This window comes from Uloborus diversus, chromosome 2 (genome assembly GCF_026930045.1).
Source record: "Uloborus diversus isolate 005 chromosome 2, Udiv.v.3.1, whole genome shotgun sequence".
Classification (NCBI taxonomy): Eukaryota; Metazoa; Arthropoda; class Arachnida; order Araneae; family Uloboridae; genus Uloborus; species Uloborus diversus.
Window position 1 is genome coordinate 135,367,027 of NC_072732.1, and position 27,830 is coordinate 135,394,856.

Genomic DNA, 27,830 nt, shown 5'->3' on the forward strand with positions numbered 1-27,830 from the left:
GGACCAACACTTTCTCAATGGGGGGGGGGGGGGATTGGTTCTAAAGTTCACAAGGCCCTTTCTGTCTAGCAAGAGGGAAGGTCCCAATAGCTTGCTACCCTCCCCGAGAGCCTTAGAAGAGAAAGGAATCGGAGAACATACTTTAAGATAAAAGAGCAGAAGAAAGTTCCGGAGTGCAACCAAACGGAATGAGCACATTGAAATTAAAATTGACCTGCACGTGCCAGGCAAAGATGCAGTTAGGACATGGCAGCAGCGGGACATGGAATTGAAAACCGTGGAGTTGAAAAAACCTGGAGTATAGTAAAGCCGAGGAGAGAAAAAACAAAAATTTTTGGATCGGAAATTACATCAGAAATATTCAGGATAGCTCCTGGCAGACCTTCATAGCTTAGGTGGCCTTACTGCAATAATACAATTGCGCTATACTTCACTCTGCTAGGCAATTCCCTACTTTTCTAATGTAACTTAAATAAAAAGATTGAGGGACTTTATTATAGTCTAAAGTGCTTTTCATTAAATTAAGATTTTTAGGAACAAAATCATTTCTGTTGCAGATAGTTTTAATTCTGTTAATTTCATTAATCAAGGTATTACGAAAAACTTTAATAGAAATATTTAAATCCCATGAAATCAAACGATTAACATGGAGTTGAAAGGACATTCGTTTATCAAAAAGATCAATATGCACAGAATTATCCGAAAGAGAAATGTTAAGATCCAGGAAATCAGATTGATTGATATTATTATTGGTGTGGATAAGTTCTAATTCGGGAGGATAAATACTTTTGGAATCATTAAAAAAGTTGTGATAATTGAAAATAATTAAGTCATCAACGTATCTGAAAGCCCTAGGAATGGATAAGGTGAAGTTTTTTTCAAAGTGGTGTAAGTACAGGTTGGCTAATACTGAAGAGAACTTAGATCCCTGAGGAATACCGTTGACTTGCAAAATGCAGTGTTCACCATTGTAAATGTAGTTTTTAAAGAAACAGTAATTAAATCGGACCATCCATTTTCATTAATGTCCAGCGTGTTGCTAAAGTCATAAAAGTATGACATGAAAACTTCTTTTAAACTAGAAATAGAAATACTTGTAAATAGGTCTTTGAAATCAAAGAAATAGATACATTCGATTGTATTATATTTCAGAAATTCTAGAACAGGTTTATTATTCTTAATGATCCAAGTGTGGCCGTCATCCAGAGTTTTATTAAAAATTGAATTTAACAGGTTAACAAAAAATTTTCCTGGGGAATTCATATAAGAGTTGGAACCACATGTTATATATCGGAATTTTATAGGAATTTTTTGAAATTTGGGATATATGGTGATATACGAAAAAATAATCTCAGAGTTTTTTATATTAACTTTTTTGTTGAGGGCAATAACCCTTTTTGCAATGGTGTTATACAAAGCGTTAACTTTTTTGTAGGTGGAGGAATTCTGAAGTTCTTCATCTAATAATTGGAGATAGAATTTTTTACAAATAATTGAAAAGTTGTTGACTGCTTTGTCAATAGGGGCGATAATAAAAGAATCTTGAAGATCTTTGATATAGAGAGAAAAATCTGTAAATTTGAGAACATTTTTGATATGATATTTATTTAGAAAAGTTTTGAAATGTTTGTAAAATCTCCACTTCCATTCCGCATACATTTCCAAAGGAATGTTGTACGTAAATGAGGTTTTTATAATGTAAGAGTCTAAGTCTTCAAGAAATGAACCTAAAATGTGTTTTTTACTAAAATAAAAAATAGGACATATTTTAGTGCCATAATTCATTAAATTGAGAAGGGAAATGTTATCAATAATTTTCAGATCACCTGTAATGATATGGTTATGGTCTTGATTGACAAATGGAGCAAAATCTTTTCAACTCCACGGTTTTCAATTCCATGTCCCGCTGCTGCCGTGTCCTAACTGCATCTTTGCCTGGCACGTGCAGTAGGGTGGTCCAAAAAAATGCCTAAAATTTTTTTTTTAAATCTGTGGATCTTAACCCTAAATACTTGTACACATGACAAAAGAAGCCCCCATATAAAATTTCAGCTCATTTGAAGTACATTTAGAGGTAGCTCAAAAGCTTTGAAGTTTGTGATTTTACATTTAATGTAAATAAATGACAAAAAATCATTGACGGTATGCCTTTATTTATATTCTTCATTGAAAAACTATGAATTGTCTATAATTTATTCATATTTTTTATTTGTATCATAAAACAAGGAAAAAAACCAACACAAGGCTCTAGGTCTAAAGAGTAAGCATATCTGTAAATACTAATTAAAAAGTTATAAATTTTAAGCAAGTGTTGGTTTTTTAGTATCCTTAAATTTTTTTCTGTGTGATTCTACAACTTGAAGTAAAAACTGTTTTTGCTCTTCATCTCTAGTGATTAGTCAGGGGTCTGGCCAGAGGATATTTGGGTCCGTTAACGGACCCTTCACAAAAATCCGATCAACCAAAACGGACCTTTCACAAAATCCCGATCAAACAAAACGGACCTTTCACAAAATCCCGATCAAACAAAACGGACCCTTCACAAAATTCTGATAAACAAGATCAGATGTCACAAATTGTTTATTGAAAGAGCAAATCTGAAAGCAAAATAACGCATATTTCTGTGTATAAACCGATAATTTTTGGAACCTTTTTTAAGTCAAATTAGAGGGATCAGCTTATACAAAATCGGCTAATTTTGAAAAAAAAAAAGAAAGAAAGAAAAAATCGGCACTCTTGCGATGCTTCTGCAAGCGATAAATAATTGCTACTGCCAAATAAATACAATGGTTGTTTGTTTTATCACAGCTAATTAGCAGCGGTGTTGTTGTAAACTTTTCTGAAAAGGCATTGGTAAGCACTTTTCTCCGCTCATGATTTAACCCTTAACAGGGGAGGTGCGGTCTCACAGACCGCTCGAATGTTTACCCCACCACCCCTTAACTCATATTTGGTCAGATCGAATGGTTTCTCCCAATAGCTTATCGTTCTGTGATCTTGAACACTAGGGTGGATCGAAAAAAACGAAATTTTGAATCATAATTTGGAATACCCGCCAAAAGCTGTGCATGTGTAAGTACAATACACATGTAAAATTTTATCAAGTTTGAACAATTCCTTAAGGGTCCTACCAAGGCTTGAATTTTTCCGAAAATACGAAAAAAGGTCAATTTTCCAAAATTCTTATGAAAATACTAATGTTCAAAATTTTTGTTCCAATGCCATTAAAATGCTTCCTTTTAACACTTTTTTCATTCTTCTTCAAAATAATTCACATTCTTTGCAGTATTAAGTTCGCACATAAGCCGTTAATTTTCGCGAAATTAACCAAAAACTGACTTTTTGACAGAAGTTCCGATAAACTGATAACACTGATGAGGATCAGAAAAGCTTTGTATCAATTCCAGAAGAAGAAAAATCTGTAACGTCGATATTCCCTCTAACAGAGCCATCAACATCTTTTGGGGTTGATGTAACTTCAAGTGGAAGTACAAAAGTATTTTGCATAGAGCCCCTAGATATCTGAATCGGGCCCTGTTTAAGCTCCAAGGAAGTTTTAGCTGTTGGTTGTGCTGGCGCGGCCACGAATACTGGAAGAAGAAACTGTGCAATTGCGGCCATACAGAAAAAAATTGGACAGCCTTTCCAATGGTTAATCTGCCAACTGCATGCAAACGAGCTGCCTTTGCGTCACCTGTTCGCATTCCTTGATGGTCAAACTACCAGTTTACGTGAATTTTCAGGACCAATAGGTAAATTGCTGGAAAGGTACGAAAGTTTACCACTTGACCAGTTTGAAGCAAATTACGTGTATCTTGCCAGAAATAGACCATGATGATATCAGTACGAACCAGAAATACATTAGAAATACATGTATGAAATGAGTCAGGTGGTTTCGAATGGTCAATGTCCCTTAAATTTGAGTAGCCGTAATCCAGAAAAAATGTCACACCCGAGATGGGTTACAGCAGCAAATAGAATGTTAAAACTTGACATTTCAAATGAAAGTCCTTTAAATTTGAAAAATCTGGTCGAATATATAGTAAAAGCTTGCGTTCCAGTTTAGTTCCAAATAAAGAAAACCCTATCTTGTTTGAATGGAACGAGGCATGTATTCAAGACGATTACAGCATCTCGTTATCAAGGTGAAAATCTGAAAACAAATAATTGATCCTGTCATTTAACGAAATGCTTATTTTTGCCGCCCAGAAAGTATTCTCTTAACAATAATAAGTGGTGAACGAAGGCACATCAGAGAACTCGCTTTGCAGAGAAGTTTGAGACCAGAGAAGTGGCCTTCTGTTCATGGAGAAAAATGAAAATTCCTTATTTCGAAGATTAATGCATCATACTACTCTAACGTTATCAAATGGCAAGAATGTGAAATAACTGCTCCCCCTATTTTCGCTGGTATATCTAATGAATGTCTTAGACAATAGATTGAAAGTACCAACGCCGATTTGAAGTTCGTTCAGTTCCCCTGTCACACTCAGGCGGTGGAACGCTGTGTCAAGGTAGTGACAGAAGCTTCTGTGCCTGTGATTGGTCAATAATCAAGACATGGCTTCATACGAGCAAAAATCAAATCTTGAAGTATCATGTCATCGTTTGAATCAAAAAAAAAGACTTCAAAGTGGTTTCATGAATGGAAGTGATGAACTATTTTTTTGTTATTTTAACTAACTGATACATTTAAAGTTCTGTATTTTGTGAATTGTACATAATGCTCTTCACTTGATGCCTTTTTTAGTTAATACTAATAAACCATTTTGATAGTTTACTTCTAATTCAAAATGAATAATATATTTTTACTTAATGCATGTGGTTGAGCACATGGAGAGAGCAGAATGGAACTCGAAGTGCAGCCACCTCCTTGTAGTTGATGCTGGGCTGTTAGTGTAATAAAGTATCAATTCACTTCCATTTAAAATTGCATGCTGCACGGTCACACATAAAAAATAATAACTGGGCTTCAAACGAAGAAATATAGCATTATGCAAAAAAGCATTTAAAAAGTCAGTTTTTGGTTAATTTGGCGAAACTTAATGGCTTATGGACGAACTTAATGCTAAAAAGAATGTAAATAGTTTTAAAGATGCATGAAAAGGGTGTTAAAAGGAAGCATTTTTACAGAATAAGAACAAAAATTTTGAACATTAGTATTTTCATAAAAATTTTGGAAAAATGACCTTTTTTCCTATTTTTGGAGAATTTCAAGCCTTGGTAGTACCCTCAAGGAGTTGTTCAAACTTGATAAAATTTCGCATGTGTATTGTACTTAGACATGCACAGCTTTTCGCGGGTATTCCAAATTAAGATTCGAAATTTCGTTTTTTTCGATCCACCCTATTGAACACCCTCCTAGCTTCTTTGTATTTTTTGGCACGTGCATCTGGTAGAAATTCCGCTACATTCTTCAGTAGCTGTCCGAGAGACCGCACCTCCCCGGCCGTGTAACTATTTTCGGCCCTACTACTCATGGCTCTCAAGTTAGGTCCGCGGAGATATATTCAACAAAAGGAAAACATCATACTGATGTTTATCATGTAAATACCCTGTTTGCTTAGAATCACACAAAAGCTTTGTAATAATTGTTTAAGGGAAGATTTGGACTGAATCACTGTAGGAAACATGATGCAAAACTGTCCAAATTCAGGTACTGTCAAAATTTTTTGTAATGTGCAATGTCGAAATTTCTGGTACTGAAATATTCTTTACATATTAAATAGCCAAGGTACATTCATTAATAAATACTATATTCGTTTTTATTACGAGTTTTAAATAATTTATTTCAACTTACCATTTTTTTTGAAAAATCTTAATGCTCCGGAAAAATTTCCTCAAAGAGCGTAAATTTATTTTTAAACGCAAAAATGATTTTTTCCCTTAGCAGAAAATGGTTCAGTGAACATTTATGCCAAATTACACGAAATTAGTTCAATTACATGTTTTTTAAAAAATTTAAAAGTAGCGCGGTCTGTGTGACCGCACCTCCCCTGTTACGGGTTAATAAACAATAATAATATATATCTGCGAAATGAACTTAGAACTGCAAAGGGATAGTAAGGGTGAGGAAAAAATATGATCGCTTCAGATAGGGTTACCAACTTCAAAACTATCACCACTTAGCGTCTGGCGTTGAACCTTTATAATGACTTGATTAGAAAATATTCTCATCATTTTGTCGGCTTGTCAATATTTGCGTTTTTACAGTGCGGTGCGATGTTTAATTGTTATTTTGGGAGAAAATCATATGGGTTTTGATTTTTCGATGATAACAAGGATGATTAACTTTAAATAAACACTTTTAATTACCGTTTTTTTTTTCTTTATATGTCTACATTTTGAAAAATGCAATCTTTTAACATCCGATATGAGAATCATATTTTGTTCTTTTTTAAAGCTAACTTCACTTTATTAGGATTCAAATAAATGAAAAGTCTCTTTATTTCTGTTAGAACTCTAATTTCAAGTTTTTAAAGCAAAATTCCATTTTCTGTTATGAGTCAAAATTTAAAATGCTGAATAGATGGTTTATTTTATTTTATTACTATTTTTTTTTTGTTTTTTTTTTTTTTTTGGGGGGGGGGGGTCAACTGTGTTTGCAGATATTAATGATATGTTATCAGAGGACTCTAAAATGCAATTTTAAAATAATTTTATCGAAAATATTTCTTTTACAAGCCGTTTTTATACTTTTGATGCCTTCACTTTGAGAATTGCGATCTCGTTGCATCCGCTATGGGAATCCGATTTTTCGAATTTTTGATGATTATTACGCTTTGTTAAGAGGTAAACAATTGAAATATCTTTTTATTTTTGTTAAAATCACGGAATTTATAAGTTTTAAACGAAATTCTGTGCTTTTTATGAGTGTCTTGGGTCAAAAAGTTGAATGCTGAACCCTATTCTGAATTTTGTTTTATTTATTTATATTTTTGTTACAATTATTTTAAATACTGTACAGAAATATATCTAGTATAATTTATCATAATGAAGAATGGTAGATAAATATTGATACTTGAAAGAGCGATGCCCCCCCCCCCCCCCGCCAAATATCAGGAAAAAAATCCAGAATGATTTTCTCGTCATAGAAGAGGAAAACACTCAACTTTTAGTTTAATTGATGCAGTTTGTGCCATCTCTAAATTCTAAAATTTTGTTTTAACAAAAAAATTCCTTTTTTTTTTTTTGCGAAATTTTTTGATTTTTCACAAAATTAATTCATTTTTCACAAAATTATTTGATTTTTCACAAAAAACGGACCCTGTGAAAAATCCTGTACAGACCCCTGTTAGTTGGTTGTACTCTGAAATGAGAGCCACGCCCCTTTCTGCACAATCATTTAATGTCTTTAAGCATTTCACTTTCTTTTCACCATCACAGTAAGAATCAAATTTCTTCCACTCCAAAGGTGACAAATGTAAAAAATTGTCTTGTATATGCAATGCTTTAAATATTAGCCAAGAGTTTTCGTTAACAAAATTATGCAGTGATTTTTCATGAACTTCTCCAATATTTTTTTCACTTAATCTTTTTGAATCATCTGTTACATCTTCTATGTTATGTTTATCTATTTTAAACAACTCGTCAACCATTAAAACCTTATCTTACGTGCTTACATTACAGCTGAATAGGCTGAGCATTACTAAGTCACCGTTTAAGTACCACAAGTGCCTCTTCAACCCATTGCTTGCAGCTTTTCAGATTTCTTTGCATTCATTTTTCACCAAATTTAAATGTTTCAAAAATTCTAAGTCGATAAAAGGTGCATCAGCTGCGTTAGAGCAGCAAAACCAAGCTTTCATGTATAAGTATGTGCTAAAATCATTAAATCGTTTCAACCCATTAGCTTCTTTTGGTGTGAGCTTGAACTGATCATGAAACATGTATATTTTTAAACAGTAAATAACTTTGGCCATCCACCGTGCATGATGGAATGCTCCTGGTGCTGCAAATTTTACTCCAGGTGGAGGCACCTCTCCAAGATAAATCAAAGTCAGTTCTAAAAATTCCCTGTAGTCATTTCTTGCCAATGTTTTTGTTTCAAATGTAAGAAAATGTTTGGCAAATTTAATAGCATTTTCTTTTAGTACTTTCCAATTTTCTGAAGGTACTATTATTTCTTCTGGACATTTGAAAGAAGATTTATCTATAAAATTCCAATGGCTTTGGAATCTCTTAAACATGAGTACACAAGGTCCACTAGAATGTCCAAATACAACAGAAAACACATCACTAATAATGATTTCATAAATATGGTGCCTGCAAGCCAAACTGAGGAGTTGTTTTCCAATCTTCTGTTCTAATAATTTACATGCTCCTGCATGAATACCAGTGTTACAAGATGTATTGTCAAAGCACATGCCTTGAATTTTATCTATGATCTCCCAAACATTAAGTGTATCAAATACTGCATTTGCAATTGCCTTGCCTGTACCAACTGGTAGTTTTGGCACACCAAGTAATTTCTCCACGTAATTTCCTGTGACAAGAATAGAAAGGCGGTCGGCTTTCTCTTTTTCTCCAGAAATACTGGTCATAAGTTTCCCATCCCAGTGGACGACAAGCGGACCGTCAGATTTGAAGTTATGCTTTAAATCCTTTGCTAACTGGGCTCGGAATTTTTCTCGGTGCTGTGAAGAGTACTGCGTGAAAGCGTGCTTTCTCTAACATTTATGCCAACTGTTTGGGCTGTTGCTGCAATTACTAGTGTAGCACTTCGATCTGAGATTTTTCCCGATCCAATGCAGACATCAAATTAGGTGAAAGAAGCTTAATTTTTTCCCTCTTTGCTGTCTTTTCTGTAGTATTGGGATATTGAAAAGTGCCATCATCAGTGTCACTTTCTACGGATGTGATAATTGAGCCACAGTCTTCAATTTCAGCACTTGATGAAAGATAACATTCATTTTGGTTTTTATCTGTGTCCCCACTATTCGATTGTAGTGTCTCATATCTTCTTCTTTTATATGAGCATTTCTCTTTGTTTTCAAGTTTCCTGTCTACTGATAACATACAGCCTTCAAGTCCTTCTCGCTGTTTAAGCAGAAACTTCTTATCTTCTTCAATTTTTATCATCTGTAAAGCATCTTCATGAGCGATATCCCACAACATCTTGCACTCTCTGATAAACTTCTGTTCATTAGCTTCTTGAATGTTTGTACGCCGATTTCTATTCTTTTTTAGTTTTTGGAACCGCTCGACTAATTTTTCCAACTTTTTACGGCATTCTGCTTTTCTGTTGTGGGAATTCTAGCCTTATTCCAGTAGGTCAACACACTATCAACAGTTTGTTTTGCACTTTCATGTATTGTTTCTGTTTCATGGTGAAAGAAGAAGTTTCTTAGTACTACATTGATGGAAGGTAATTTACAACCTTTTATTTCACTTTTGGGAAAACCAAGTAACCAAATTTCAGTCTTTACGAATTCTGATTCTGTTCGTAGACATTGTTTAGTTTTTACAGGTTTCTAAACTCTTTATTTACATTAAAGAAAAAACAATTTTAGCATGATTTCAAATGAAAACTCACCAGGTCACACATGTAAACCAACAATGTGCTGTTGCCAAACGTAAATAAAGTAATTTGGTGTTGCCAAAATGAAAAGCAAAATGTTAACTGTATGATAATTATGTTAATAATTATTATATTTTATTATAATATAACCAATGTTTATAAAAATAAGTAAATAAATAATAAATAGTGACAATACGGAAATAATTTTTTTAAGATGTCAAAGAGAAAACTTCAAAGCCTTTGAGCTACCTTTAAATGCATTTCAAATGAGCTGAAATTTTTCATGGAGGCTTCTTTAGTTATGTGTACAAGTATTTAAGGTTAAGATCAGCAAATTTAAAAAGTTTTTTTTTTGGACCACCCTAACGTGCAGGTCAATTTTAATTTCAATGTGCTCATTCCGTTTGGTTGCACTCCGGAACTTTCTTCTGCTCTTTTATCTTAAGGTATGGTCTCTGATTCCTTTCTCTTCAGGGCTCTCGGGGATGGTTGCAAACTATTGGGACCTTCCCTCTTGCAGACAGAAAGGGCCTTGTGAACTTTAGGACCAATCCCCTCATTGAGAAAGTGTTGGTCCTGGGTTCATCTTTTTCATTTTCCATTTTGATGTTCTCGCTTTTTTCATTTGCTTTTTCATTTGTATTTTGACTGTTTGTATGAATATATATATATATATATATATATATATATATATATATATATATATATATATATATATATATATATATATATATATATATTTTTTTTTTTAAAAGTTAATTCAATTGAGTGTTAAAATTTTGTTTTGGTTAAACTTTTTTCTCCTTTAACAGGGCTCCCAAATGGTCCGCTTTTCCCGCCAAAGTCCGTTTTTTATGGTAAAGTCCGCTTTAGACCGCTTTTTAACATTTTGGTCCGATTAGTCCGCTTTTATATTGTTTTTACTTAAATATCAGATTTTAAAAGTGTTTCATTTCGTTAAAAGTTACTGTAAACCTAAACACGCCGCCGCAGCGCGTGTTAAACAAGGTTCGTACGCCCATAAAAAACCTTGAAAAGTTGATGGAAAAAAAAGAGGTAATTTTTCAAGTGCTTGAAAACCTTGAAAAAGTATGAAAAATTTCTTTATTGCTTGAATTCTTTCAAAAATCATTGGATTGTGCTTGTAATTCTTTAAAAAATATTTCGTTAGTACAATTTTCTGAACATATATATTTGATATGATTTATCGCGAAAAATTGCTTTCGTGTTTGAGGTTTCAATCCTTTCGCATCTTGTTAACATTTTGATGCTTTTTACAATCGAAAGTAATTTTCACATGTGCTTATCTTAGCTTAGCTTATTTTTCGTTTAATTTCAATAATTGACGAAGGGAATATTCTGGAAGCCATGGCAACATTGAACTTACTCGGACTTCGCGGAAAAATGCTTCTCGCGTTTGAAATTTCAATCCTTTTGTATCTTGTAAATATTTTGATGTTTTCCACAATTGGAAGTTATTTTGACATATGCTACCTTAGTTTAGCTTATTTTTCGTTTAATTTCAATAATTAACAAAGGATATATTTCGGAAACCATAACAACATTGCGCTTATTCGGACTTCGCAGAAAATTGCATCTTGCGTTTGAAATTTCAATCCTTTTGCATCTTGTGAACATTTTGATGGTTTTGACAATTGGAAGTTATTTTGACATATGTTACTATAGATTAGCTTATTTTTCATTTAATTTCAATAATTAACGAAGGAATTATTTTGGAAGCCATGGCAACATTGAACTTACTTGGACATCAAGGAAAAATGCTTCTCGCGTTTGAAATTTTAATCCTTTTGCATCTTGTAAATATTTTGATCTTTTGTATTAAGTTACCGCCCTAAAGCCAGGGCTAAGGCAGAAATACTTAAAATACACCGCCAGCTCAGTTATTCCCTGACCCCCTCAGTTATTCTGGAATAACTGAGCTGGCGGTGTATTTTAAGTATTTTGATCTTTTCCACAATTGGAAGTTATTTTGACATATGCTACCTTAGTTTAGCTTATTTTTTATTTAATTTCAGTAATTAACGAAGGAATTATTTTGGTAACATTGAACTTACTCGAACTTAGCGGAAAATTGCTTTTAGTGTTTGAAATTTCAATCCTTTTGCGTCTTGTAAATATTTTGATCTTTTTCACAATTTGAAGATATTTTGACATATGCTACCTTAGTTTAGCTTATTTTTCGTTTAATTTCAATAATTAACGAAGGAAATATTTTGAAAACCATAACAACATTGAGCTTATTCGGACATCGCGGAAAATTGCTTCTCGCGTTTGAAACTTCAATCCTTTTGCATCTTGTAAACATTTTGATGTTTTTGACAATTGGAGGTTGTTTTGACATATGCTACTTTAGATAAACTTATTTTTCATTTAATTTCAATAATTAACGAAGGAGTTATTTTGGAAACCATGGTAACATTGAACATACTCGGACTTAGCGGAAAATTGCTTTTAATGTTTGAAATTTCGATCTTTCTGAATCATGTAAATATTAAAATATTTTGCCCAATCGAATGTTATTTTCCCACATGCCACCTTAGATTAGCATGTTTTATGTTTAATTTAGTAGAAAATAAATAATTTTTTTTTATGGAAAACATGCCAACATTGAACTTAGTTCGTAAAATTTGCTTCTTTGAGCTTTCAATCGTTTTGCCTCTTATAAATATTTTTATATTTATGGCAATTAGAAGTTATTTTGACATGCTAGGTCAGATTAACGCAATTTAACTTTTATTTAAATAACTAAAAAGTTAATAATTTTTGTGTTTAATTCAAGTTTATTTAGTTTTCCAAACTTAATTTTGATTATTATTAGCTTATTTTCGTTTATTACTGTTTTTTTTTTTTTTTTTTGTAATGGGGGGGGAGGGATATTAAATTTAAGAGCCATTGTCTGTAAGGATCAGGCAGGTTGTGATTGTTGGGATTTTTAATTTTTTTTATTTTTACATATGTTTTTCCTTATCATGAATGTAATGTAAATCCGAAATTTGAGCTTTGTCTGACTCACCGTTTTTGAGAAAACAATTTTTTTTTGTTTAGGGGGCGTGGCACATTTTTGCTGGTTTTTCAAATTTGCAGATTTTAATGTGCTTGTTGCTTGAAGCGCCCTTACAATGACATGGATTTTTTAATTCTATATTACTATATGGTCTTGTTAGATACTGTTACAGCTGTCAAATCGGTGACACTACGATTGCGATGCCCACAAACTCCGTTTAAAAATGACCGAAAATGAATTTTTTTCTATGTTCAAGGCCAATTTTCTCAAAGCGCCTTCATGATGACACCAACATTTTTAGATCATTTTCTAGCCACACTTACATACATCAAAAATATGTATCAAAATCGGTGTCACTATAAGGGCAACAGAAGATATTGGAACTTTTATTCGATAAATTTCACAAAAACACAAATATTTAAAATCTAACTACAACTGTCGCCCTCATAGCAGAGATCTGATACTAAATTTGGTTGATAACCGACATGTTTGTCTAACATTTGCACAAAAAAAAATCGGTGTCACTCCTATTATTTTTGGAAATATAATCGTTCGAAGTTAGTACGTTATGGCGTTTTTTAATATTTATTTATTTAATCTTTTCACCCCCAGATAGTTTTTTTGAACATATTTATTTTTAATTTAATACAAAAATGTGTATCTTTTAACGTAAATAGCTTTGGGCAGTAAGAGCGTCTTTTTCTTGAGTATAAAATGCCCGTTTTGATATAGGTACAGGCGGATGTATTGTGCATAATATGTCTAGACTATCATACCAATACTCATCTTGTTTTTTCGGCCAAACAAATCTATTTATTCCAATTGTTCTTGACATACATTTGACCTCAACTTGCAAATGGATTTTATACGAAAGATGTATAGAGAGAAGCTCTTACAAACATCTTATATAAATGCTTCGAATTTTCAACTAATAAATACCCCTGCATTGCCAAAAGTTCAATTTAATGAAATTGGATGAGCCCTATCTTTACGAGCTCAGTTCAAGTTCACTTCAAAGCAGAAGGAGTATTTATAAGAACAATTTACGATTGGTGAAAATATTGGGAAAAAACAACATCCCTGTCAAGTTGCACACTAGATGAGAAATGCAGTTCGTAAAGGGGAAAAACTGTTCGTTGCTTCAGAGTATTGTACTATGAAACAAATCCTATCCTTTTTTTTTTTCGATGGAAGAAACCAAAAAAACGAATGCATTCTCAATACATCAAATGAGAATATTGAAGAAAGCGAACATTCAAAATCTGAAATTGAATTTGAGGATAACGTAGACCAAAACGAAGAAAACATTAAGAATCAAATCAAACCAATTTCAGAAAGACGGTCATCTCTTATTGAAAACTGCTAATTTTGTAGCACTAAAGCATGGGAAAACATGGTATCGCAGAAAAATAGTACAAGTTGACCATTTGCAAGTTTAAGTCAAATGCATGTCAAGAACAATTGGAATAAATAAATTTGTTTGGCCGGAAAAACAAGACGAGTATTGGTATAGTAGTCTAGACATGTTATGCACAATAGATCCACATGGTACCTATATCAAAACGGGCATTTTCTATTTAAGAAAAAGACTCTCTTGCTACCCAAAACTGTTTATGTTATAAGGTACACTTCTTTGTATTAAATTAAAAATAAATATGTTCAAAAAAAAATCTGGGTGTGAAAATATTAAATAAATAAATATAAAAAAAACGCCATAACGTACTAACTTGAAACGATTATATTTCCAAAAATGATAGGAGTGACACCGATTTTTTTTGTGCAAATGCTAGACAAACATGTTGGTTATCAACCTAATGTAGTATCCGATATCTGCTATGAGGGCGACAGTTGTAATTAGATTCTAAATATTTGTGTTTTTGTGAAATATATTGAATAAAAGTTCCAATATCTTCTGGCGCCCTTATAGTGACACCGATTTTGATACATATTTTTGATGTATGTAAGTGTGGCTAGAAAATGATCTAAAAATGTTGGTGTCATCATGAAGGCGTTTTGAGAAAATTGGCCTTGAATATAGAAAAAAATTCATTTTCGGTCATTTTTAAACGGAGTTAGTGGGCGTCGCCCTCGTAGTGTCACCGATTTGACAGCTGTAACAGTATCTAACAAGACCATATAGTAATATGGAATTGAAAAATCCATGTCATTATAAGGGCGCTTCAAGCAACAAGCACATTAAAATCTGCAAATTTGAAAAACCGGCAAAAATGTGCCACGCCCCCTAAACAAAAAAAAATGGTTTTCTCAAAAACGGTGAGTCAGACAAAGCTCAAATTTCGGATTTACATTACATTCATGATAAGGAAAAACATATGTAAAAATAAAAAAAATTAAAAATGTCAACAATCACAAATGCTTTAAACTGCCTGATTCTTAGAGACAATGGCTCCTAAACAACTGAGCACATAACATTTTAAAGTAGTGTTTGTATATGAAACAAAGTTGAATTATGTAATTTTATGAAGTTGAATTTGCGTACATCATTTCATTGTCATGATGCCTGCTAAAGGGGGGAATTAGTTTTTTCCCCCATAAAAGTTCAAAGCACTCATGGCCCTGCAATCATGGAGTATTTTTTAAATGTAAGCTTTATGATTCTTGAAAATATGCTTTGAATGTGAAAATTGCAAAAACTAAGAATCATGTGATCTGCTTCTCTTTGTGATTGAGCATTTCAGACATTTTTAGGAAAATTTTCAATACAGTAGATCTGTTTGGTGTGTGGTAGATTCACATGGGTTGAGAAGGGGTATAATGCCTTTAAGAAGCATTATAAGACAGAAAATACAAAAATAATTTTAAACTAAAGAAAGATGAAGCACAGCTTCATCTATCCTTCCGTGAGACTACCAGCATCCCTGGTTCAATTCAAAGTGTATCATTATGCCTATTTAGTTCTAAGGAGGCTGCCTTAAGTGCTGAGCTAAGTGCCCCCCCCCCCTCCCATCCAAATGTTTGTGTAAATAATAATTTTATTCAATTGATAAAAAGATCAGTTGTGCAGAAGGTGATAAAGTAATTGTATCATTAAAAATCAGTATTATGATTAATTAACAAATTATCTTCACGGATTTAGCGCAGCAGGCAGCTAATTTGCCTTTTGGTGCTTCCTTGGGTTTAAATGAATGGTCTTCCCAAGGTCCTCTTTTTAATCCTAACTGGTCCTCTTTAGCCCTCTTTTTTATTGAAAATGGTCCTCTTTTACCCTTTTCTACAGCTAAAATGTGTTGGGAGCCCTGCTTTAAAATTTTATCTTGTTATATTTTTTTGCTTTAGGAAGATGAAAAGGTTGTTGAATTAGTGAAAAGGTATGGACCTAAAAAGTGGACTCTCATTGCAAAACATTTAAAAGGCAGGATTGGCAAACAATGTCGAGAAAGGTAATATTTTTCTTTGGATTAATTTTTTCAACTTGAGTATGCATTTGTGGGGAAACAATGTTATCAATGCTATCTTTGACTCACAGGTAACTAGTATGAGATTTTTTAAATTCTTTTGAATCTCATTAATTCGAACACTCTCAAAACAAATTAAAGTGAAGATGAGCTACATTTGCTACCCCTGGCTTATTGTTTGTTGTTGATTGGGGGGGGGGGGGTTTGGATGAGATTAATTGATTATGAAGGTTCCTTTTAGTTTGTTTTAATGAGGTTTGACTATAAGGAATTGAGTAACCATTGTGTCATAAATATTTGTGATAGTGTTTTGAGTATTATTCCTTTTGTTTCAAATTCCAATTAATATTTGTATTTGTTATTTTTTAAGCATTATTGCTTTGTTGCATAGTTAAAAAGAAGAAGAGCTCAAAAGTTGCAAAAATATTAAATGTACAGTGAAAAGTACTTATTTTGACAAAAGAGTTTGTTCTTTGTGTCCAGAAATGTTCCATTTATTTCTTTTAAGATCAAGGACTCCATTAAATTCAAAAAAGTCTCTTGCTTCCAAGCATTAAGGAATAATTATTGTTTCAAAATCATGTTTTTGAAATGAGAAGCAAGTAACTTGAAAATTAGTTAGTTAGCATTTAAAGAAGCTTGCTACTGTACCACAGGTCTCGTACAAGTCATGGAAATCCTAAAAAGTCATGGGGGGGGGGGGGGATAAACAAATTTCAGATCTGTGAAAGTCATGGAAAATTAATATTTTTATTAAAAGTTATGGAAATTTATTTTAAGTCATGAAAAAATTTATTGAAAAGTAAGAAAGTAACAATAGCTAAAAGAGCAATAAAACATTGAGTGATTTAAAAGTATTGCTTGTAAAAGATATTAGTACTGGAAAATTGAATGATCCAGAAAATAAATCTGAGTTTTGGAATCCTGTTGCATCTGCCCGCCTTTTTTTATAATGTGATTTAACAACTGGAGCATCACTAATTTTGAATTCAGCATTAGTTTCATCACTTCTTACATTTTATATTCTGTAGTTGTGGAATTACAGGTTTTTGATTTTTGCCTCACCCACTCCAAAAGTAATTCAATTGCATCTGAGTTCATTTCAGCCACTCTTAAAAAAATCATTATTAAATTTATCACAGCTTATTTTAATTTGTTGAAGGCATTAGAAAATCAATACTTTTGTCAAGGGATAGAGCATTGAAATAGAGGAATTCAGGTGGTGGGGACTAAACCCCATCTGGTCTAGTGAAACTAGACCAGATCCATGACTCCGAAGATATGCAAGAAGTTCAAGAAAAGCAGTGGATTGGCCCCAGCCCCCTCTCTGGAAAAACCCAGGAATTGGAGGATGTGATGGGGAGAAAAGGGGGCGTCGTTGCGTTTGGGGCAAGTAGGGTAATTCTTTACCCCATCCTCAAAAACCAAGCATCTAAGGTGGCCCGCGGAAAATCTTGAGAAAGTCGTCTGATACACTCTGGATCCCTTGAATGTTAATGCGGCTCCTGGGGGTGTCTGTAAGTAACATGGGTGAGAAGGAGGCTCCACCCAGGTTTTTCTTAAGAGTTCCCACGCCATGAAGGAAATCTCAGTTGAAGTTAATCACATTTGGTCTGCTGGGTCAACAGGAGCACAGGTCTTGGCAAGGTTGTTGGCTACTTCATTCCCGGGAAGACCAACATGCGAGGGGACCCACTGTAGGTGAATAAGGCACCATACAGACAGAACTTTCATCAGGTGAAGCACACTCCTGCTTGCGCTGTCGACGATGGTTGACCAATTTGTCGACCAATTGATAGACAACTGGTGCTGGATACAGGAACGGCTGTCTGACAAAATCCAGATCTCCAAAAAAGCATTGTCTAGCATGTTATTAGCAACAAAGGAAAGAACACTCATGATGGCAATAAGCTCTGTGCTGAAGATGGCTGCTTAATCAGCGTTTCTTTTCTGAATTTTGAAGGAGCGATTGTGGAGTTCAATTAGAACACTGTTGCCAGTTGTTTTGTTCTCCAATTTACTGCCATCGGTGTAGATCTTCACTGCGTTAATAGGAATCCTGCCAATAACCTCCAGTGCCAATTGTTTAAGCAATTCTGGGTGGTCAGTCTTTTTATTGACACTGAGCGCTAAATCAGGATGGAATGTGACCCCCTGGAGTCCATCGACTGGGTTTATAGAGGAAGTCAAGCAGTAGGGCTCTACATCCAGGTTCAGTAGGTTTTGTAAAAGTACTTGAGAAAACGAACTATTACGTTTTAACCGTTGATTATTTTTCCAGCTTTTTAGATATTGTGAGGTTCTGTGTTGATCTCCATAGCTGAGCAATTTGTTGAAGTAGTTGATTAAACAATATTTCCATCTCAAGTTAAAGGGTTTTAGATCACATTTGTACAGGGCTAAATTAATAGGGCAGCTATTTCGAAGGCCTGCAATTATTCTAGCAGCACTCTGTTGAATTCTTTCAAGTTTCTTCAGGTTAGATTCAAAGGCACAATAATGACGGCACAACCATACTCCGAGATAGGTCTTATTAAAGAAGTAAAGGTAATTTTCAGGGTAGAGGCATCTTCACCCCAATCTCGTTCAGAGATGTATTTTAAAGTATTAAGGCATTTTCTGCTTTTTAAAACCAAATCCTCAATATGGTGATTGCAAAGAATCTCTTGATCCAAGGTAAATCCCAGATATTAGGAATTTTTTTCGTATGGGTGTGCTTGGCCCTTCATGAATATAGATGATTTATAATTGTAAAGAAGTTTATTAGTGGTGAAAAAACTGACCATGAATTTTTCGTGAGGTTGAAAGATAATTTGTGGGCAGTAGCAAAGTCACTAACACTGTCCAAGGAGATGAATTCTAATAATTTAAAACAGTGGTGCCCAACATATGGCTTGCAAAACTGATTCATGTGGCCAGCTAAAATATCTGGTTTAGATAAATGAATTTACTGAAAAACATGGCTTCACTTTAAAGAACGAAAATACTGTCAAGTTACATGGATGGTTAGATGCACTGTTGACACCTAAGAGCAATATTTTTATAAAGTAATTTGACTCATGGTAAAAGGGAAAAATTTGATTCTGTTGATCAGAAAACCTGGAACACCTTGGCTAGATGTTAGGACCTAAGGTAGAAGACTGACTTTGCTCCTTCACCTGTGCAGACCTTAGCTGAGCATAATGGAACGGCCTTCACACCTTGGAAGACCCTGCATGGAGTATACACTCCCGACGTTCTTCACCCGTTCTGCCCAGGAACACCCCTTCACCACGTTGAGGTGACCTGCTCGGACTTTGGGGGGAGGGGGGGGGGGCTAAAGTAATTTTAGCATAATTACTTTATAAAGTAATTTTATTATTCGAAACTTTAATGACTCATGCAAACTTTGTCCCATTCATTACTATTCTGCTCTATTTATTAGACATTTAAGCATCAGTATATTGCATTCTCTATTTTTTTACTTCACTTAAATTTATATGTTAAAAACAAATAACAGTTTTATAAAGACATGCTACTAGCACATTACACGCATACATATGACTGTTTGTGCTTTGTTCAGATATGCCAACTCTCCTGCTGCAGGCAGTTGCTTTTATGTTCAAACTCTGGCAATCTGACACCAGAGAGATTTCTCCTGCTTTTTAAAGAATTAATTAGTTACTCAATTTTTTTTCAGCCAAGAGTAGTTTTTAATTTTGTATTCATCTTATTAGTGAAAATTTAGAAAACCTGATGACTGGACTGTTAAAGCAATAGAATCAGCTGTTTGTTTCATAAATTGTATTTTATTTTTGGGTTTTACTTTTAAAAAAAACTTTAAAATATCAATATATCTTTTGGATTAACTTGTCTATGAATTATATCTAAGAATATGAAAAATTATCAATTTTTTACTAGCATTCATCTGTTTCCAAGGTAAAAAAGTCTCCTGCTTTTCCGTCTTGTGAAGTTGACAAGTCTGTATGTCTAACTTAATGTTCAATGAAAGCAACTAACACCTCTTCTGTAATAGCATGATTGGTATTTATCACCTGAAAGTTACCTCAATTATTTCTTTCAAATTACAAAGAAAAATATTTGAACTTGGATTATAGCAGATTGAATGCATTTTCATAAGATTTTATGTCTAATCAGTTGCTAAAAGGATTTTCTTCTTGGCTTTAAATATGTTCTGGTGCCAAAATTAATCTCGAAACTAGAGGTTTTACCACTGTTATAATTACTTGTTAATGTATACTACATGAATTGTTTACTGCAGTACCAGTAAGATATTGCTTTTCAAGCAACATTTATGAATTTAAAACTTTTTTTGTTTGCACTTTACTTTTTAGTTTTATTTGTTATGTTTTAGCAATAAACATTCTGATCAAATATTTTCTCTTAAAGGAATACTTTCTCTATTCAAATTTGTATTGTTAAACAACACCCCTTTAAAAATAGTACAGTAGACCCTCGTTTTACGCAGGGGTTACGTTCCACAGAAAATGCCGCGTAAATTTAGACTTAATTGTAGTGTTAAAATAAGGATTAGGTTCCATAAATGAGCAAAAATGCTTCATTTTAGTGATAGATAAATATATATAATGTTGTTTAATGTGTACTTATTTGCATACATATGCACAACAAGCATAAGGAAAACATGAAAAAGAGCTGGCTATTATAGACTTTTAGCAAATAATCAATTATTTTTCTCTGTAGTTCTTTGTGGGGCATTAATGCATCCATGATCACTCATGTCATTTCCATGACAGGATCTTCCTGTGCTAACAAATCAAAAACATCATTTGTCATTGTCAAGGAATGACTACAAATTTTCAGTTTGAAAGCATTTGGTTGTGTGTCATCTATGTTGGTATCATCGTTAGTTTCGTTCTCCTTAGTCACTTCTAAAAGCTCTTCTTCCAGTGAGCTCTGAATTGTGCGAGTTGAATAACGTTACTTCTGGAAAGAACTCTTTAACCAATCACAAAAAAAATATCTCCAGTGGTCAAAGATCACTTATTAGCACTCTTAACTCTCATTTATTGAGTGTCATCTACAATCTCAGGAGTTTGGATTTAGAAAGAAGGGAAAATTTTATATGTTTGTAATGCTGCATCCGCCTAAAATCAAAATTCATCAGTAAAGCAAAATAAAACTGTCAAATCTTAAACCGCGTAAAATCAAATCCCCTTAAAATAAACCTGCATAAAACAAAGGTTTATTGTATTTCAGTTCAAGGTTCAGTTTAATTAACTTAAAAATGTACATTTGTAATGCACCAAATTTATTGAAATGTGTTAATCTATGCTTGTTGTTTTAAATGTATAAAATTCTTTTTAGATGGCACAATCATCTAAATCCCTCCATAAAGAAAACTGCTTGGACTTTAGAAGAAGAAAAACTTATTTATCATTACCATAGACTATGGGGAAATCAGTGGTCTAAAATTGCTAAGCAGCTTCCTGGAAGGTATAAAATATTGATAAGACTATTATTTATTCCTATTAGCATTCTTAACTGCTCTATGCTTTTTACATCAAAAAGTGAACACAAATCTGTCTTGCATATTTTATTATCAGGGCTCACTTTCACCCTACTTTTCCTACTTAAAAATGTCCTACTTTTCAGCAAAAGTTCCTACTTTTCAACTGGAAATTTCTACTTTTTAGCTTGATTTTCCTTTGGACTTAGGCTTGAAATTCCTTCGTAAGACTTCAAAATTGATGTGATTTCAAGAAATTCGCATTCAGAATATGAAAATTTGTTTATTGTAAATTGTTTATATATGTTTAATATTGAATTTATTTCACTAAGTTACACATGCTTGCAATTTCTTCTGAATTTTACTGCTTGTATTAAGAAACAACTTTGGTTTTAAAAAGAATATAGTAAAAAAAAAAACTACCAATATAAATAGAAATTTTTGATAATTATATTTGATTATGTATGTTATACTTTTTGTTTTTTTCTTTTGCTCTTATGTAATTTAATTATTGTATTTGAATTTCTATTTGAACTATAATCAACACGAGCGCCAACTCCATGGGTCTTTTTTTAGAAAATTTCTTACGAATCATTTTCGTCCTAAGCGATTGATTCAGCACTAATTATTAGTTTTAGCTGACAAGGAATGGCATTTATTTTGCCTTAAGCAATATTTTGCAGTAAAGGATTTCATGTTAATGGAATTTGATTGTAGCATGATTTCCTCTTGAAGTTTTCAAAAGTTGTCGACAGAAATTCATTTAGGAATGAAATTTCAAAACCAGTTTAGAAAAGTAAGTCAAGGATGTCACAAAGGAAAAGTTTGATATTAGTTAGTGGTCTAATAAATTTCTGGCAGTTCCTCGTGATTTGATTGTGTTGCCAATTTTTCAGTTTTTGTGATAAAAACTGAATTTATAGTAACTGCTATGTATTTTTCTTTTAAGCCAACAAATTGTTTTCCATGTTGTTGGATTGGAAAATTCAGTGTGGTGCTCATTACTAAAAAGTGTTTGTTTCTTAGAACGGATAATGCTGTTAAAAACCATTGGAATTCTACCCTTAAGAAGAAGGCCATAAGAGCAGAAACTTTTGTCAGCCCCCATTCTGGAAAATTAAAAGTAAGTTTTACTTTTTCATAAATCACGTTCTGAGAAACTTAAATTGCATGGGAAAGTTTGAAAATCTTATTCTTGTACTTGTGTCTGAGAGCTCACTTTTCTTTACAGAAAAGAAAATATGTTAATCAAACTACCCAGACATCTAAATCAAAACAGGAAAATACTGTTGGTCGAAAATCTGGTATACTTATCTTATTTTGTAAATTTAGTGTAATTGTGAACATTTTGTAACTTAACAAATTGTAAAGCACTGCTAAAAATTTAACATAAAATATTTTAAAAATTAGTGTTTTACATAAATAAAATAATGTGGACTACTTCTGTGGAGAGGTTATGTATGCAGGCTTGTAAACAAAGAATATTTTCTTGTATGTATAAAAAATCGATGCGCATATTGTAATGTTAAAAGGAAAATGAAGGTTATTGTAAAACAGAATATAATTGGAGAGAAATGATAGTTTTAATCACCTTTCTCAGCTTTAACTTTTTAACAGTCATCAAAAAGATTAATGTTGAGCTAATTGTGCAAAAATCCAATTTTTGGTTTCAAATTTGGCAAGATTTCTCCAAGTTGTGGTTAAATGCTTGCCACTTTATGACTTATCTCCTCCATCCCATTAGTTTCATGATTTTACTCCTGTTTTAAGTTGGAAATTTCTTTCATTGTGCTAATAGAAATATAACTTCAAGATTTATGAAATAAGAAATAAATGCTTGTTTTGTATCTCTGATTAAAATTCTTAAAAATAGTATAAGAAATGAATTATTTGAAATCCAATATAGTATAATTTTTGAAATACAATTTAATTAGTAATAAGTTAAAGTGTAACAAGAAAGCAAATATGGAAACTCAGAACAGCGTAAAAACAAAGTAAGCCTTTTATCCTGGCAGAAATAGAATTTATTTCCTAGGAAATAATGGCATTTTAAAGTAAAATCAGAAGGAATATACTAAAGGAAAGCAAATTTAACAAAGTTTTAATTATTTTTATCAAAAAATTATAAAAGTTCAACTAAAAAAGGATGCAATAAAATACCTTTAAAGAAAAATGTATCTTTAATTTTTTTCATGATTAAAGTTTTATTTCCTTTAAAAAATCTTTGCTTTGATGAAAAACTACTTTTTGAAAAGTTTATTGGTTTTAATAATCTGTTAAACTTCATTTCTTAGATGCTACAACTACTGCAATGGTACCAATTTATGGCAAGGATTCTGCATATGTGTCAGATTCTGGTGAACATCCACATTTAGAACAATTTTCAGTTAAAATTGAGCCGTATGAGGACAATGAAAGCCAAGTTCAAAACTTTAAGATTGCTAATGGATATTCGCAACTGATCTTGAAAGAACACCCTGCCTATTCGAACATAGAATTCATTCAAGATGATCTTGATGTTTCACCACTGAGGTATGTATGTTCATAAATTTAAAAAATGATATAATTAATGTTTTCAATGATTTCAACTAACTAAGTAACTTTAAAAAAAAAATTTCAGTGCTGATGTGGAGAATCTAGATGTATCGGATATCATAAGCAATGGATCATTTGCCGATCTATCTATGTCTGACCTTGTCAATGATGCTGAATTAAGTCCCCCTGTAACGCCTATAAAAAATTCTCCCGCTGCACCTATTAGTAAGTTTTTCTTTCCTCTTCAAATTTCAACTCTTATAGTTTCACTGTATGGTGTTCTGTGTAGGCATTTTTAGGAGGGCACTGCTCCTTGCCGCTTCTAAGTTAACATTCGATGCACCCTCCTTGCCTTTTGGAAATTTTAACTAAACTTCATCGCAAAAACAAACTTTTTCCAAAGGTAAAGGTTCATGTAAGCCTGGCCATGAAATGTAATTCATAACTTCCCTTATTCACTAGAATTTGATTTGAATCCAAATTTGAATTTTCATTTTTCAAAAATAAACATTAAAAGTGTTTTTCATTAAAGCATTATTGCAATTGAAAATTTGTTATGTTTTACTTGCATTATACCAAAAAAAATTCAAAGAATCAATTTTTTCTACAGCAAAATTTCTATTTATAAGTGCCCTTTTAATTGAATTAAAGTGCTCTTAATCAGGAAGCACAATGCCTACTTTTTGGTCTTGAGTGCTACTTTATATCATTTACAAGAAGTATCTAAACTAAATCATTAAAATGTAGCTAAAAATTAATTTATTGTAAAAGTGTCTTAATTTTGTTTAGTTATAATGTATATAATTACAGGGGTGTTTGTGAACCGAAAATTCCCAAAATTTTGGGTTGACAACACATTTTAAAATTGAAAAAATATTTTTAAAAACTTATAAAACGTTTTTTTTTTTTTCAATCATTTCTAAGATTTTTTTATGCATATTTGAAGAGTTTTTACGGAGAGGTTGTGCTTCCTCATGGGTTTCAAAAATTTCACACTGTCTTAAGAAATTTTTACTGGAATCCACTATCACCCCTGTAATTAAATTTTTCATAAATTATGTTAATAAATGTGCTAACTTTTTCTATATTTTAGCATATAGTTTTGATGGAAGTATTTACCAAGCATTGAAACAAGAATCTTTAAAAGATGGTTTGATACCAATACCTTCACCAGTTATGACAAAACTAGCTTCTCCAAAATCTATTAATTCCTTTAAACAGAAAAATGTATCCTTTTTATATTTTTGGTTCTGTCCACTTGGGAAATTTCAGAAATAAGTACTATTTTTGTTAATGTTCAGATGTGCTTTTTAAATCAATATCTAGGCAGATTTAACAGGGGGGGGGGGGCAGATTATGTCCAATGTGAAACGTTACTTAAAAAACAATAATAATAAATTTTATACCAGTGAGATTAGGTATTTCTATATCTTTCTTTAAAGGTAGTGAGGTGTAAGTTAAGAGTTGAGGGTTAAAAGCCTTGCTGTGTTTACACATAGACCAGTGGCCGTTTTATGAGAAAAGTAATGGTAGTAGGTGTTACCCCTCAAAAGAAAATTTTGATGCAAAAGGCCCATTTTAAATCAGTGTTTTTGTTTTTGCAAGCTCTTAGCTTGCACATTTCATTTGTATGTTTCATTTTCTGAATGGAACAACTTTTCGCCTACACATAATAATTTTAAAAATGTAATATTAAAGCTTCTGAGGAAATTTGAATTCTATTTGAATCTTATTCCTACTGGTTGGTTTACTTCAAATGCACTTTGCAGAAAATGCACCAAAAAAATTTGCTTTAATTGATTATTTTAATGTTAAAATTTAAAAAAAAAGAAAAAAAAAATTGAATGTATGGGAGGAATGCCAGTCCTTCAATGTGGAAGGGGGAGGGTCATCTAAACCTTAGTCTGTTATCCTGCACATGCTTCCTCATATTTTCTGAAAATTTCACTGTCTTCAGAAATTTTACCTCGTACACTATCACTCCTGATTTTCAAATCATCAGTTTTATTTCTCAAGATTGCTTTGTTTAATAGCTCTGTCAGTACAAAAAAAAAAAAAGACTGATGACTTTCTCTGTCATAATTTCTGCCAATTCCGCTTTTTAATTGGGCCTTAAACAGTGAAAATAATTGACTGAACTTCAGCAAGCATAGTTTTGTGACTTTTTTGGGCACTTGAATCTTTTAAAATAATGCAGGTCTTTGAAGCTATCTTTGATTCAAGTTCAGTCATAGGTTATAAGCATTTTTAAAAGCTTTTTTTTTTTTACTATGTACTTGTTCAAAACAAGCTTGCAATATTTGGAACAGATTAAAGGAAAGTTCTCTCGTTATGGGCAATGCATTTATATTGAAATGAAAATGAATCTTTTTTTTTTAAATGATTCTAGGTAACAGATAAATATGTTTTAAATTTCTAAAAGTTTCACTGCAATTTAAGTAATAATAAAAACTTGAATATAAAATATAAAAGTAGTTTTTTAAATGTGAAGACTAGATTTCTATAAGCTTGGTTAGCATTAAGAATTATAAAATAAAATAAGTATATGATTTCTTGATCACAACTGTAAAAAATTGTCGTTAATCTTAATATCTTCAGGTTTAGGTTTGTTCCAAAGCAGCAATAAAATTTAAATAAAAAAATTGAGAAGAAATAGGTGGTATATAACTTTACACTGCCAATATTTCTTATGCTCCCAATTTTCAATTTAAATATCATTGGCTGTTCTAGAATTAACCTAAATATGAAAATTTTTAGATTAACTGCAATTTTTGAGTGTTAAAATCAAGAAATCATATACTTATTTCATTTCATACTTATTAGTGCTAATCAAGCTTATAGAAAAAACCTTTAGACATAAAAAGTATTTTTTGTATTTCACTGTCATACTACCTTTTTTTCCCTTCTCTCTGTCTGCCTCATTTTATCTTTGTCATTTATTTTCATAGAAGTTTTGCCTTAATGATCTTAGATTCAGTCAACTGCTCCTTATGCAATTGATGCCGGTCAGCCAAGTTTGATGAACTTTGTATTGGATGCTGAACAACAAATGCAGTTATTGAATTTTTTGCCCCAGGAAACAAATGCAGCTAATAATAATAATCAAATCACAAGCATTGAATATGCCAATGCTGAAGCTGCTGTGAATGATATTCTTGCTTGTATGCCGCAAATGAATTTTTCGCCCTCGGATATTGTGATCAAAGAGGAACCTATATCTTTGAGTGATATAGAAGGGCCAAATTCTGTATCAATTCAAGAGTATCAAGAACCTAGTGATTTTGATGCCTATTTCTTGAATACTACTCCAATAAAGGGCAGTACTCCAATTAAAGCTCTTACATTTTCTCCTTCCCAGGTATTCTTATTTTTGTTTTTGAAAATCTTTAATATGTTTTAACTATTTCTCGTAGACCCATACTGCTTCACTGCATTTACTGCAAATAGTTCGACTAAAGCACTTTGATATGTTTGTTGCAGTCATACTTTTACCTACAAGATTCAGTAAGTGCGTAGGGTCAAGTTTGAAGTCAAGCTTTATATACTTCCCGCTCTAATCTGGTTCACTAAGTTGAAAGCACACCATGCTAATTTAATCTTTTAGATTGCAGATCAATTAACCCGTTCCGGGACGAACGATGCATCTTAGTGTCAGCGCTAGGTAGTAGACAAAAAACGCATCCGTGCGAAAAACGCATCCGTGCATTATTCTGCGTTTTGGATTTCGAACGAAACGTTTACTATTAGATGGCGTTACTTATCCATGTTCCTTCTCCATGTTCTGTCGTTCAAATGATTGCTCTCCTTCATTAGTTATTTTTCTGTCTGACGTCATAATGGGGTCTGTCAAGTGTCTGTTATTTATTG

The 27,830-nt window shown here is 32.5% G+C and overlaps 1 protein-coding gene across 1 annotated transcript in view; it reads left to right on the top strand.

The window, feature by feature from the left end:
* The window catches only part of LOC129216554 (myb-related protein B-like), a 42,104-nt gene extending 14,492 nt beyond the window's left edge, over positions 1 to 27,612 (top strand). Inside the window, exons 4-13 of the mRNA XM_054850769.1 lie at positions 15,843 to 15,946; positions 21,287 to 21,415; positions 22,455 to 22,551; positions 22,660 to 22,732; positions 23,723 to 23,960; positions 24,049 to 24,188; positions 25,057 to 25,190; positions 26,935 to 27,321; positions 27,377 to 27,467; positions 27,575 to 27,612. Of these exons, the coding sequence (XP_054706744.1) occupies positions 15,843 to 15,946; positions 21,287 to 21,415; positions 22,455 to 22,551; positions 22,660 to 22,732; positions 23,723 to 23,960; positions 24,049 to 24,188; positions 25,057 to 25,190; positions 26,935 to 27,321; positions 27,377 to 27,467; positions 27,575 to 27,612 (1,431 nt within the window). The remainder of the gene's footprint in view (positions 1 to 15,842; positions 15,947 to 21,286; positions 21,416 to 22,454; positions 22,552 to 22,659; positions 22,733 to 23,722; positions 23,961 to 24,048; positions 24,189 to 25,056; positions 25,191 to 26,934; positions 27,322 to 27,376; positions 27,468 to 27,574) is intronic.
* Positions 27,613 to 27,830: the final 218 nt, after the last annotated feature.